At 45.0% G+C, this 12136-nt stretch overlaps 1 protein-coding gene and 1 long non-coding RNA gene across 6 annotated transcripts; both read left to right on the top strand.

The window, feature by feature from the left end:
• The first annotated feature begins 381 nt into the window (after nucleotides 1-381).
• Nucleotides 382-6175, top strand: LOC123173561 (uncharacterized). The gene is made up of 5 exons (XM_044589933.1): nucleotides 382-534; nucleotides 617-897; nucleotides 1012-1272; nucleotides 2061-2291; nucleotides 4167-6175. The coding sequence occupies exons 1-5, from the start codon at nucleotides 453-455 to the stop codon at nucleotides 5991-5993; spliced, it is 2682 nt and encodes an 893-aa protein (XP_044445868.1). The 5' UTR covers nucleotides 382-452; the 3' UTR covers nucleotides 5994-6175.
• A 973-nt stretch (nucleotides 6176-7148) lies between these two features.
• LOC123173577 (uncharacterized) lies at nucleotides 7149-11110 on the top strand. 5 transcript variants are annotated; one of them, XR_006486372.1, is made up of 10 exons: nucleotides 7149-7593; nucleotides 7718-7801; nucleotides 8138-8344; nucleotides 8773-9100; nucleotides 9192-9387; nucleotides 9478-9530; nucleotides 9906-10026; nucleotides 10176-10204; nucleotides 10308-10366; nucleotides 10831-11110. It is a non-coding gene; the product is annotated as an uncharacterized lncRNA (long non-coding RNA). The 5 variants fall into 5 exon arrangements; XR_006486361.1 differs by having other exon boundaries at nucleotides 8191-8344; XR_006486355.1 differs by having other exon boundaries at nucleotides 7718-8344; nucleotides 10581-11110.
• Nucleotides 11111-12136: the final 1026 nt, after the last annotated feature.

Consider the following 12136-nt stretch of genomic DNA (forward strand, 5'->3'; position numbering starts at 1 on the left):
GTCTCTCCGTGGACGGATGCGGAAGAAAATTCGCGGTTGGCGTTGGAGATACCTTTAGTTTTCGTATAGATAGAAAAGCTATCTTGTGCACAGTAGATAAATCACTCTAGGTATTTCCAGCCTAAAAAAACTGAAAATGGAGCTTCTAACGTAAATCTTGAAAGCATTAATTTCTATATTTATTTGGTGGAAGCAAATCATGACTTGCCAAAAATAAAGAAAATCAGCATTAATTCCCTGGCTCAGTCGGATCCTTCCAAAGATTTCAATCGTACGCGGGGGATCAGCTGGGGGTCTTGGATTTTACCGTAACCGTTTCCAACACATCGAGAGCGTTTATAGTCGAGGACTCACGTTTCTCTCGCGCAGGCGCAGCGGCACAACATCCAGGACCGACCGGACGCCTTCCGATCCAGCAAAACCCCCAGAACCCCAGATCACGAGGCCTCGCCATGGAGTTCCACTACCGCGCCGGCGACGAGCGCTGTCCGTCGGCGGGGGCCGCTGCTACGTCGGCCAACTCCGAGACGGCAGGTGAGCTCTCCTCCCTGTTTACTGCCAGCTCTTGGTTCTTCATGCCTCTCTCCCGCTGATCATCTTATTCCCTTGGGCGAAGCCACGCGCATGCCTAATGTTCTTGTCGGCGGGGACGGCGCGGGGTACCACGGGGAGAACTCGCCGCCGCCGGCGTCTGATCCGGACGAGCTGCGGCGCCGGGCGGCGAAGGAGAGGATAAGGGCGCGGATCCTGCGGGAGGAGGCGGAGGCCATGGCGCTCGAGGCCGAGGTTCGCCGTGAGCTCATGGAGGAGCGCGCCAGGTTGCTCGTGGGGCTGGCCGGCGGGTCGGAACATAGGGCGGTGCCATCGCTGAAGACGGTGGCGCCATACTTTCATGGGGTTTGCTGATCTGAGGATTCAACCTTTTGCTGCTCTGAGGATTCAACCTTTTGAATCTAGGTCTCCGGCTCTTTTTTATGCCCTAACCATTCTAATATCTGTGTTCTTCTCCAGTCTGTGCAGGCCGGGTCGATAGTAGACGTGTCTGCTGCTGTGCCAGGCAAGCGGAAAAACCCTGATGTACATGATACATCTGCTGTTTTGGCGGCCACGGGAAGCAAGAAGCCGAAGCCAGATCTGACTTGCACGGTGTGCAACATCACGGCAACCAGCGAGGTTGCCCTGCAAGAGCACCTCGGAGGGAAGAGCCACGGGAAGAAGGCCGCTAAACATGCGCAGCCATTGCCTGGAACAGGTCAACCAGAGGAGGATGCGGTAATAAAATGCAGCATGTATACACATTTCAGTTTTATATCTCCGTACTGAAATACGGAATGCAAAGTATTGTTTCATCTCTGATGTCCAATATCTAATTGGTTGAACCAACTTTGATTCTTGTTCTTTAGGTGAAACAAATTCAGATATAATAACACTCAAGCGTTCTATATAATGTGATGTTAAAAGCATCATAATATCTTGCTACTGCATAAGTTATATGGATCTCAGAATCAAACTGTCCTGAATTGTGTTTTGATTCGTACTGTACTAGCCTTACATTTCATATTCAAGTATATATGAATTCGTGTTTGTTTTGAATACATGAACACATATGCTGTCTGGGCTTGAGTCCATAGCCCAGGCCACTCTAATTCTTTTTTCTTGACACCTTGATGCCCTACTGATAATGTCATCGTATTCAGTATTCACTAGTATTCTTGAATTACCTATATTTTACAGCCCAGTTAGGTAGAGTGGCTTGGTTAGGTGAAACTTGTAACACCAGTAAATCACACATTTTGAGCAACACAAATAGGTCTTCTGATTTCACTATGAATACATAAAACAATTCTAAATCTACAGAGATGTATATATATCTGGTGGTAACTGGTAAGACTTGCAACAATCCAAGCTAAAGCTTTACATGTCATCTTGTTACCAAATACAAATAATTCGTACTAACCTTCAACAAGTTTTTTTCCTATTGATAGTTTTTGTCATTTGCGAGACATAAGATTATTTCTTATATGTGTCAAAGAATTGACCGGTGTTTGTGTCTGATGCAGTTCAGCTTGAAGGTAAATGGGTCGCCAGCCTTACCGGCCAAGGGGAAAAACCCTAGTGTTGCTGTTGCTTCGATGGCTCTTGCTGAAAAAAGGTGCGACAACTTGGGCTTGAACTGCACGGTCTGCGGCATCACAGCAAGCAGTCAGAAGAACATGCAAGATCACCTCAAAGGGAAAATTCATATGAGGAAGACTGCCATGATCGCGCAGCTATATCCTAAGGAGAATGGGGTAAGGAATATGGTTTGGACTTTGCCAACACTACCCAAATTCAACAAAACAATATATGTGTTTTACTGCAGTGTTGTTAACTATAATATTCATAATTTATATGAAGCTACTTGAATCGGTTGTCTTTCCAACTCATTTATTGACCACAATACTGCCTCCTTACAAATATGTAACACCCCCTCAAATTTTGAGCCTAACTTTGACTACAAATTTGACTAATAAAATCTGAGTTGTATGCCACAAAAAATATATCACTAATTTTGTACCTGAAAGAAGTTTCAAATGCTATAGTTTTTGTGGCATATAGCTGACATTTTATTAGTCAAATTTATTGTTGAAGTTAGGCTCAAAGTTGGAGAGGGTCTTATATGCTTGATAGTAGGTATTATTCAGATACTATTAGTGTAAAGTGCTCGTTCTTTTGTATACAAAAGGGCCCAAACCGCAAATCCATTAATAATACAAGGCCAAAGTGTATCATGATTTCTAGAACATATATAAAGAGGTCGGAGTGGGGCGTTTCTGCTCCCGAACTCATCTGCACCCTCTTTGACGAAAAAATAAAAACAAATACTAAAAAAATTCAAACAATTCCAACTTTTTTTGTGTGGTGGATAAGTTTATGCGTGAGGTACGTTCCAAATTTCACCTCATTTGGACATCTGAGCAACTCTCATTTCACACACTGTTCTGACCCGATTTGTTTTTTTTTTGCTGAGAGCTACTCAGATGTCCAAATAAGTTGAAATTTGAAGCAAACCTCACGCATACAATTTTCTATCACACAAAAAAAATTAGATTTTTTTGAATTTTTTTAGTATTTGTTTTGACTTTTTTTCTGACCGGGTGCAGATGAGCCTGGGCACCGAATTGGATTTTCGAGGTCTCAAAGGCTATTTAAGCATGATTGCTGAGAAACCAATTGTATATGTCCTTACAAATGTCTTTGGTGCTAATTTCTAGTCTAGTAAAATGTTTGCATTCTTCCATTATCTTTGAACATTAAGAGGCGTGAGAAGCATGGGAGCTTGCGAGAAGGGATTTTCTAAACCTAGGGACATATGAACCCTATAGCCTTATACGTCTAAAAAATATATTAGAAGTTTGATAAAATACCAAATAAATCATGCTCATAGAGGATGGGTACAAATATATGCATCTAAAATTTAAAACTTAAATATGACTTGTAACTTACACCGTTCCTTTTTCATCTAGGTCTCATACAGTCATATTTAAGTTTTAAAGTTTGCACGCGCATACTTGTATCCATCCCAAATTGCATCTGATTTATATCATATTTTTCTGAAATTTCATATCTTTAGGGTGTATAAGGTTCAGATGTACTCTGTTTTAGTTCAAAAATATAGATTCATCGTCAATGCCACTTCAAAAACTTGGTATTTCAGGAAATTCCACTATCAATGTTGCAGCGAGGGATGTGCCACTAGTGTCTTTCCAAGTTTTGTGCTAGTGCCATCTCAGTCCCTTTCCTGTCAATCTCTCCTTCCCTGGCCATGTGATGTTTTGGTTTTGCACTGTCCCTTCAAACGGTTCGAATTGATCAACCTTGTTTGGTTTTATCCGACGTTATGTTTTGACATCTTGTCATTTCTCAAGACGTGATCGGGAAAAACCAGCCAAGGTTGATCGATTTGAACGGTTTGACAGCAAAACATGAAACATCGCATGGTCAGAGAAGTAGAGAGTGACAGAAAAGGGACTGAGATGGCACTAGCACAGAGCTATGAAAACATTAGTGGCATATGTCTGAATACACCATTTTTGTTACGATGAGGGATTTTGCCTCTGTTCTTCCTCAGGTCTCCATAACCTAAACGAGTGTCTGCTTAGTGGAGTTTGTATTTGTTCATGCAGGTCTGCTCAAAACCAAATGCATCAGCAGCCGTGCTACCGGCCAAGCGGAAGAACTCCGACGTTGTCCCAGCCGCATCCACCCTTTCAGCCGGGCCAAGCAGCAAGAATCAGAAGCGAGACTTGACCTGCACGGCAACCAGCGAGAAGGGCATGAAGGATCACCTCAAAGGGAAGGCTCACATGAAGATGGCAGCCTCGCTTGCGCCTGGGGAAGCGGAGGAAGACGCAGAGGTGGAAGGTGGCTACACGCCGAGGAAGTTCCATATGCTGACCAACTCCGGGACATTGTGCGAGGTGGTGCAGCTGAACGGCTCCATCCTCTGCGAGGTGTGCGACGTGCAGACCGCCGACATCGTTACCATGATGTGCCACCTACAGGGGACCAAGCACGTCTCCAAGCAGGCCAAGCAGAAGCAGTGCGAAGCCGTGGAACCACCGGCAGCGACGGCTGCTGGTGGCGACGGGCCAGGATCAGAAATGGTGCCCGCGGGGGCCAATGACGTGGGCCGGGTGGACGGCGGCTCCCTGCTGTGCGAGGTCTGCAACGTGAAGGTGCCATCGGAGTGCGCCATGCAGTCTCACCTGTCCGGCAGGAAGCACACCAACAAGGCGAAGGTGGCTGCAGTTGGTGTCGGTGCATGTGGCAACGGGTCAGGCTCAGAAATTGTGCCCATGGAGGCCAATGACGTGCGCCGACTGGACGGCGGTATCCTGCTGTGCGAGCTCTGCGATGTCAAGGCCCCGTCGGAGTGTGTCATGCAGACTCACCTGTCCGGCAGGAAGCACATCAACAAACAGAAAGCCACCGTTGACGCCGGTGCAGGACAGGGGGTGAAGAAGGCTGCCGCCGCCGCCGCCACGATCGGCAGCCCATCCAAGGAAGCCGCCTCCATCGTCGTCAATGGCAGTGATGACTCGGTGAAGAAACCAGCAGCGGGAGAGATGGAGGTAGCTGTGTCATCGGCAGGACAGGGGGTGAAGAAGGCTGCCGCCGCCGCCGCCACGATCGGCAGCCCATCCAAGGAAACCGCCTCCATCATCGTCAATGGCAGCGATGACTCAGTGAAGAAACCAGCAGCGGGAGAGATGGAGGTAGCTGTGTCATCGGCAGGACAGGGGGTGATGAAGGCCGCTGCCGCCGCCGCCGGCGGCACGATCGGCAGCTCATCCAAGGAAGCCACCTCCATCGTTGTCAACGGCAGCGATGACTCTGTGAAGAAACCAACAGCGGGAGAGATGGAGGTAGCTTTGTCATCGGCAGGACAGGGGGTGAAGAAGGCCGCCGCCGCCGACGACACGATGGGCAGCTCATCTAAGGAAGCCGCCAACATCATTGTCAAAGGCAGCGATGACTCCGTGAAGAAACCAACAGCGGAAGAGATGGAGGTGGTAGTGTCATCGGCAACGCCTCAAGTGGATGTCGCCGCCCCGGTCTGCGCCCGTTTCTCCTCCGTGGCCCCCATGGAAGTAGATGAAGCTGCAGGGGCCGGAGATGGTGCTGCCAAAGCTGAAGAACAAGAGAAAGCTGATGCCGTGGAGATCGACGGAGGCGCCGCCGTGACCGGCGAGGACTATAACATCAAGGTGGAGGGCAAGCTGTTCGTCACGCTGCGCCAGGCAGACCACAGCCTCTCGTGCGGTCTGTGTGGCGTGCACGGCTGCGACAAGCGCGGCATGATCAGTCACTTCTACACCAGGGACCACTGGCGTAGAGCCGGCCGTCTCGCCGAGGAGAAGAAGCGGGCGTCGGAGGCAGCGCTAGAGGCAGTGAACAAAGACGGCGACGGCGTCCCGGTCACTGACGGAGCGGCTCAGGTCGACAACTGAGGGCAGCCGTCCGTGACTTTGCATGGGACGGCGGTGTGTGCTGAACTTTGTTGTAGTAATGTACTGTATGTGTGTATGGGCTGTTGAGACTTCAGTACAATTGTTGAGCCCTTGTGTGGGTGTGTCCGTGTGTGAGACAACTTGAAATCTTTCAGTACAACTTATTTTAGACTTAAGTACAATTTGCTTCCAGCTATTTTCTGCCAGTATCATTTGTAGTCCTTTTCTAACTTGTTATCAAATCAGCCATGCTAGCAAATGATGCCTGGTGAAGGTCGCTCCCAGCCTTACCATTTATCTGCAAAACATGATAACGGCAGTTTGAACTCAAGAACCATAGCTTCTGGTTGCTGAAAGATCCCAAGGAGATCGGCGATTCTCAGGAGAAGGGGGAATTAGCTCAAAGCAGCAGGGTTACAGAGGCAGGCATGCAAAAGGATGTACTACATAAATAAACAGAACTGCAGAGCCATGCATGAAATACTGCCAGCGAGAAGGGCATACATAGAAATCAACACGCAGTGGGTATTCAAGGACTATTCAGCATACCTTCATAAGGACTACATGACTTCAGAAGTTCAGTACACCTCTGTTCAAAATAGGAAGAAAAACTGTCTGCCCAAAATAACCACATCTTTTTTTACATGGTTTAAATTTCCGCTCTACTGGATTTATAGGAAGTGCAGTACACCTCTGTTCAACAGGCTAACAGACTGAATAACGTGATGTTGATACATAGCCCTATCACAAGAGTTCGTCACAAGGTTTTGGTAGGTTTGGACTAGTAGGCTGAATTGTCGAGGGAGGAATTGTTTATAGAATACTTCCTTCTTGGCAGGCGGCCTGTTCCCAGGGAATGCAGTGCGAGATACAATTCTCCTTCATCGACAGCTCTGAAAGTACTTTACTGTTGAGTTGGACATTCTCCTTCATCAGTCCATGCATGAAGTTGCCGTAGTTCACCTGGGCAGTCAGTTCAGACAATTGAACATATAAACCCTCCTATACTGCTAGGCAGAACGAAGCCCTCCACGTCGCCCCTAAATTGGTACCACCGCCTGTAAATTTTAAACCCCGCCGAGGGCATTTTAGTCTTTTTATGTGCAGGGGTATAAATCGCAGCCGCTCCCCTGGAGAAACCCTCGCCGCCGCCTCCCGTCCCACTCGCCTCCCCCTCCTCGTCGCCCTCCTCTCTCTCTCTCGCTGACCCCTCTCTCCCCCCGTGCAAGCCAGCCCCGGATCTGGAGGAAGAGGAGAGATGCGGGCGCCTCCCGTCCCACTCGCCTCCCCCTCCTCGTCGCCCTCCTCTCTCTCTCTCTCGCTAACCCCTCTCTCCCCCCGTGCAAGCCAGCCCCGGATTTGGAGGAAGAGGAGAGATGCGGGATCTGGAGGAGGAAGTGAAGATCCGGGCGTCCCGGCGGTGGATCGACCGATGCTAGATCGGGCGGAGGTCGCCGCCGTGGGAGGAGCAGGAAAGGGTGAGGCCTGGGCTCCACCGGCAGCGCACACTCTTTAGGATGGTGCTAGGCTGCATCTTTTCCTGCCCCCGTCCTGGTGCCTCCTACCCGCGTAAATGGCGAGCAGAGGGCGTGAGTACCAGGTGAGATCTTCCTCCACACTGTTCCTCCATCCTGCAAGTGTGATTCCTTTCGTTTTCTGTGAAGATCATTCACATCTATTTATTTTTCGTTCCTCTCCCATCTTAATTTCTGATTTGATTCCAGAGTTTGGATGTGGATTTTACTTCAGGGAGGAAGTTGGTTACAATTTTCATTTGTATGATGCAGCAGGCACAAACTAATTTACATGTAAGTTTTCTTTCAATGATTGTTGAGTTACAGGTCAACCCTGTCTCACCTCACTAAATCTGGAACTCATGCTTTTTTCCTTGCTTGATATTAGTTCTCGATTTTCTTGGCACATCCTTACAGGGATATCATGTGCAATGTATGAGTTGCTTTGCTTTGGTTGAAGATATATGCGTGCATGTAGATATAATCTTACATGCGTTTTCAGTATGATATGAGCACTCTTTTGTTCTCTGGGTGTACATAGGTTGCAAGAATGAAAAGGCTTAGGGGATTATTGTAGAGTTTTGATTCACATGGATGCTCTATTCACGACTAATCTTTCTTTATTTGGAGAACTTGTTGGTGTTGCGGTCTCTCCCCATCTTAACATTGTCTTCCGCTGCAAGGAGAGGAAATTTGTGTATACCACACCTATCAGCTACATCCCATGGAGAGGAATTTTGTGTCAGGCATTGTCATTGGAGAAGCTTTCACAGGCATGGCCCTTCTTTCAGTCATAAGATTTACAGATATACTGATTCTAAAAGATTTGATTCACAGGTTAGTTCTAATGGAGCGACACGTATTGTGTTTGTGGTCTTCCAGTTTGCCTTTCTTCCATGCATCTGAAGGACTCATACTTCCATTTCCTCTTGCGAATTCATCCATCCATTCCTCTCCTTGCAGCTTTAAATTTATGAAATCCAACGTATTTAGTTAAGAGAACATTTGCCACATAATTATGCTAATATTCTATGAATAATTGCACTATTGTGGCTGTGCTAATAGTAATAGATGACTCTTAGCGACCCTGCGCATTCTCTAATTTTCCGTACATGAAAGTTTATTAAATGCATGCAGTGCTTTATCCTGATTTGCAAGAGGAACAACATGAAATTCCTATTTCACATAAGTGAAGAAAATCTATAACACTGATTGTTATAGTTGGTGGTCTGGCGATTCCAGTTTATTTCTCTAATTTGATGTAGGAAATGGATTGTAAATTGCAAGTGAGTTGGGGCTTCTGATTGGACCTTGTGGTGGTTGGATCTGCTGACAGATAGGGAGAAGCATGATATGTTGCTACTGCTGCACCTATTATTTGATTTCTCTCAATTTGCAAGAGGAACAACATGAAATTCCTATTTCACATAAGTGAAGAAAATCTATAACACTGATTGTTATAGTTGGTGGTCCGGTGATTCCAGTTTATTTCTCTAATTTGATGTAGGAAATGGATTGTAAATTGCAAGTGAGTTGGGGCTTCTGATTGGACCTTGTGGTGGTTGGATCTGCTGACAGATAGGGAGAAGCATGGTAGGTTGCTACTGCTGCACCTATTATTTGATTTCTCTCAATGTTTCAATCAGTTTATCTAAAGCATGATTTTAATATGCAATTTTATCAGTCCGAGATTACCTGAATGATTCGTGGAAATTAGAATGTGGGGATCTCAAAGAATGTTTCACAAGAAAAACAAATATTGGCCATTTCCAAACTTGCTCGGTGGTCGAGGTACTATAGAGGACATCAGTAGAATGAAAGCAAGAGCAACCTGACAACATTATTGATAGTCAACTTCCATTATCAGCAGCTTCACACGTGTATGTATTCTTTTGTTCATTTTCATCTTTGTGGTATTTTCTTACTTCCCCTTGTTCGGATTCTTGACAGATCAAGAATTGTTGATGCAGGTATATCTTTCTTTTGGAAATGGAAGTTGCTGTTTCTTCCCAGGTGAGCTGAGGTGATAACTGAACTCTCTTCTTGTACTAGCAATCCATCTATTTTGATTTCATGATCATGGTTCTCCCGTCATGCTCTTATGATTTTATACATGCCAACAAGCATCCACGCAATTTGTTCTTTACTTCTGCACATATTACCATGTTTTCCCACAAAAATACACACGCCGCGGCAAGCCGCAGCAATCATGTTCTCAAGTTTTAAAGTGTATAAGATAAGAGCATGTATCTTAGTTATTTTGGCACTGCCATCCTTTACATTATAGGGTGTCTACATATGCAAATTTGCAAGTTAAATTTACCACACCTTTGAAACCTGCAGTTGTTTACTATTCTCTTAAATCTTTAAACTATGTGCTGCATTCCTTTAATTTCAGAACTAGGAAGGTGCGGATAATAAGAGTTGTTGACAGAGGCAACCTGCACATGTGTAAACAGTGGCTATGGTGGCTCAAAGGGAAGCAGCGGCTGCTCCATGGAAACACGCAACTTAGTGATGTACTTTTTGTTTCTAGATTTTGTTCACTCTCATTAAATTTTAAGCAAGAAAATCCACTACCCTGCAAAAAGTTCTTCCAACAAATATTTTTGTGTGTGCAATTAAGATCAATCTTCCTATTCATTCATTGCACGCTGTTATTCTGCAGGACCGGCGAAGTGCAAGGTCATGTACAAGGTGGGGGTTGATTGTCCCAGTTTTCTCTTTTGGTGTCTTGATTCTGTTTCTTCGTGGTTTGCACAAGATTCACTTATGAAATTGATTTTCTTGCCAATTTCAGGGATAAGCTGGTCAATGAAGGAAATTCTAAAAGAAAGCGACTACAAGCAACATTTGAAGGTACAGCTTGTATTATGTTACTTCAGAAATTAATATCATGGTCTGTTATTGAGAATCACGAGTTTCTTGACAATGAGACTCATTACATTTTCTTTTCATAAAAAAAAATCCTTGGAAGAGATTGTAAAGTTTAATGAGCATGTCCCTTTTACATCTCTTTACAGTGTGTTTTCTTTTGGTTTCACAACATTTTAAGTTTTATATTTTTTTACAGGCTGTGTATAGTGGAGGTATTGATGATGAAATATGAATGTCCCTTGTTCTTGTCTGCTCCTGATCACAGTAGACTTGTCTGATGTGCTCTAGATCCTTTCTGTTTTTTCATTAAATGATTATGTGACTGAGGAGAGCATGTTCTTAATTAGGTTGCCATTGTGAAACTTGTTTTCGGTTTTTTTATTGTATAATACAGAGCTTCCAAATGGTTTAATCCTAGATATAAGTTACCAATTTTCGGTGTGTAGTGAGCTGGAAGCCGGGGTCATCCTTCTCACCACCAGTCGAACATACTACTTCAGCCACCATGTTGAGAGATATAAAAGTGTTCTGTATTTCAGAGAGCAACAACACGAGATTGTGCCCCCTCTTGCTCCAGGTGCATGTTGCTGTAATTAGTATCAACAGATTAAATCATGGACCATGTCTCTGTTTCATACCACCTCTGTTCATAAATAGATAGCTTCCTAGAGATTGTGCAGTCCTAAGGCCATCCACACTATTGCCCGTTAAAGCGTATTGAGTGCATCAAGCCTAATTTTCTATTGGACAGATTTTGTTCTGTAATCTATTAGTGTTAGAACAATACAAATTTTCCTATTTTGCAGAAACTAACTTAGTGCTTCCTTCTTTCGGGTTTGAAATTCAGCAATTCTTTTCCTTAATCGCAAACTGAATTGTTCGTCGTTGCTATTTGGTTTCCCTTCTGTCTGGCATATTGATGATTTGATCCGCATTCAAGAAAGAAATATTCCATGCAAGCCTCCAGCCTAAGTAAAGAAATTTATTTGCTTGCCATTTGAATAAAAAAATTGAGCACGACATTACAAATGAGAAAAAAAATATTTGTATGCAGATCCACGACACTTTGCAAAAGAGTATACATCAACATTGTCTGCTAGAAAAAAAACAAAGTAGTCTCTTTTAGTTCTTGCTTCAAATTTGTCTCGCGCGCCAAATGGCGCGACAGGTTATCTAGTATATCAAACACATGTGCATGTGCGTATAGTAGCAGCAAAGCTAGAAACCCGATAACTTATACTCCCAGCTTGCAAAAATGTCTTACATCGCGGGACGGAGGGATTACTTTGTTATCATGTTCTGCTTGGTTTCTTCAGGAAAATAATTAACATCAGAATGCAACAAACTCATTTCATTGTCAAACCTCGTATCTAAATAGATAGAGATAAACGCACCATTGGTCAGCGAACTCTCTCGAGATGAGCACATTGGTCACACAAGTTTCAAAACGTGGAAAAGTGGTCAGTTTGGTTTGTTTTATGAGCAAATTGGTCAATATCCCGTTTCGAGCCGTGACGGGGCCGACGTGGCTGGCTGACTCAGCTTGGGCCCATTGTCAGTTTTTTGTCCTTTATGCAATGCGGGCCCATCAGTATTTTGGGTTGGTTTTTTTGCAAATAGTGCATCCCCTCCCTAGTCAAAATCCCCAAATCAGCCCGATTCGTGCCAAACCCTAGCATTCATCTCACTTCATCCTCTCTTTCGATCTGCCGCAGCCGTCACTTAGCTCGAGATGGAGCAGTTCGAGGGAGA

This window comes from Triticum aestivum, chromosome 1D, assembly GCF_018294505.1.
Source record: "Triticum aestivum cultivar Chinese Spring chromosome 1D, IWGSC CS RefSeq v2.1, whole genome shotgun sequence".
In the NCBI taxonomy this organism is placed as follows: Eukaryota; Viridiplantae; Streptophyta; class Magnoliopsida; order Poales; family Poaceae; genus Triticum; species Triticum aestivum.

What these genes read in the sequence shown, in the direction of transcription:
- LOC123173561 (XM_044589933.1), top strand. Translation starts at nt 453, where the DNA reads ATGGAGTTCCACTACCGCGCCGGCGACGAGCGCTGTCCGTCGGCGGGG. An exon ending in TGGCGCCATACTTTCATGGG is followed by an intron (nt 898 to 1,011) that starts GTTTGCTGATCT and finishes GTTCTTCTCCAG; the next exon opens with TCTGTGCAGGCCGGGTCGAT. An exon ending in GTCAACCAGAGGAGGATGCG is followed by an intron (nt 1,273 to 2,060) that starts GTAATAAAATGC and finishes TGTCTGATGCAG; the next exon opens with TTCAGCTTGAAGGTAAATGG.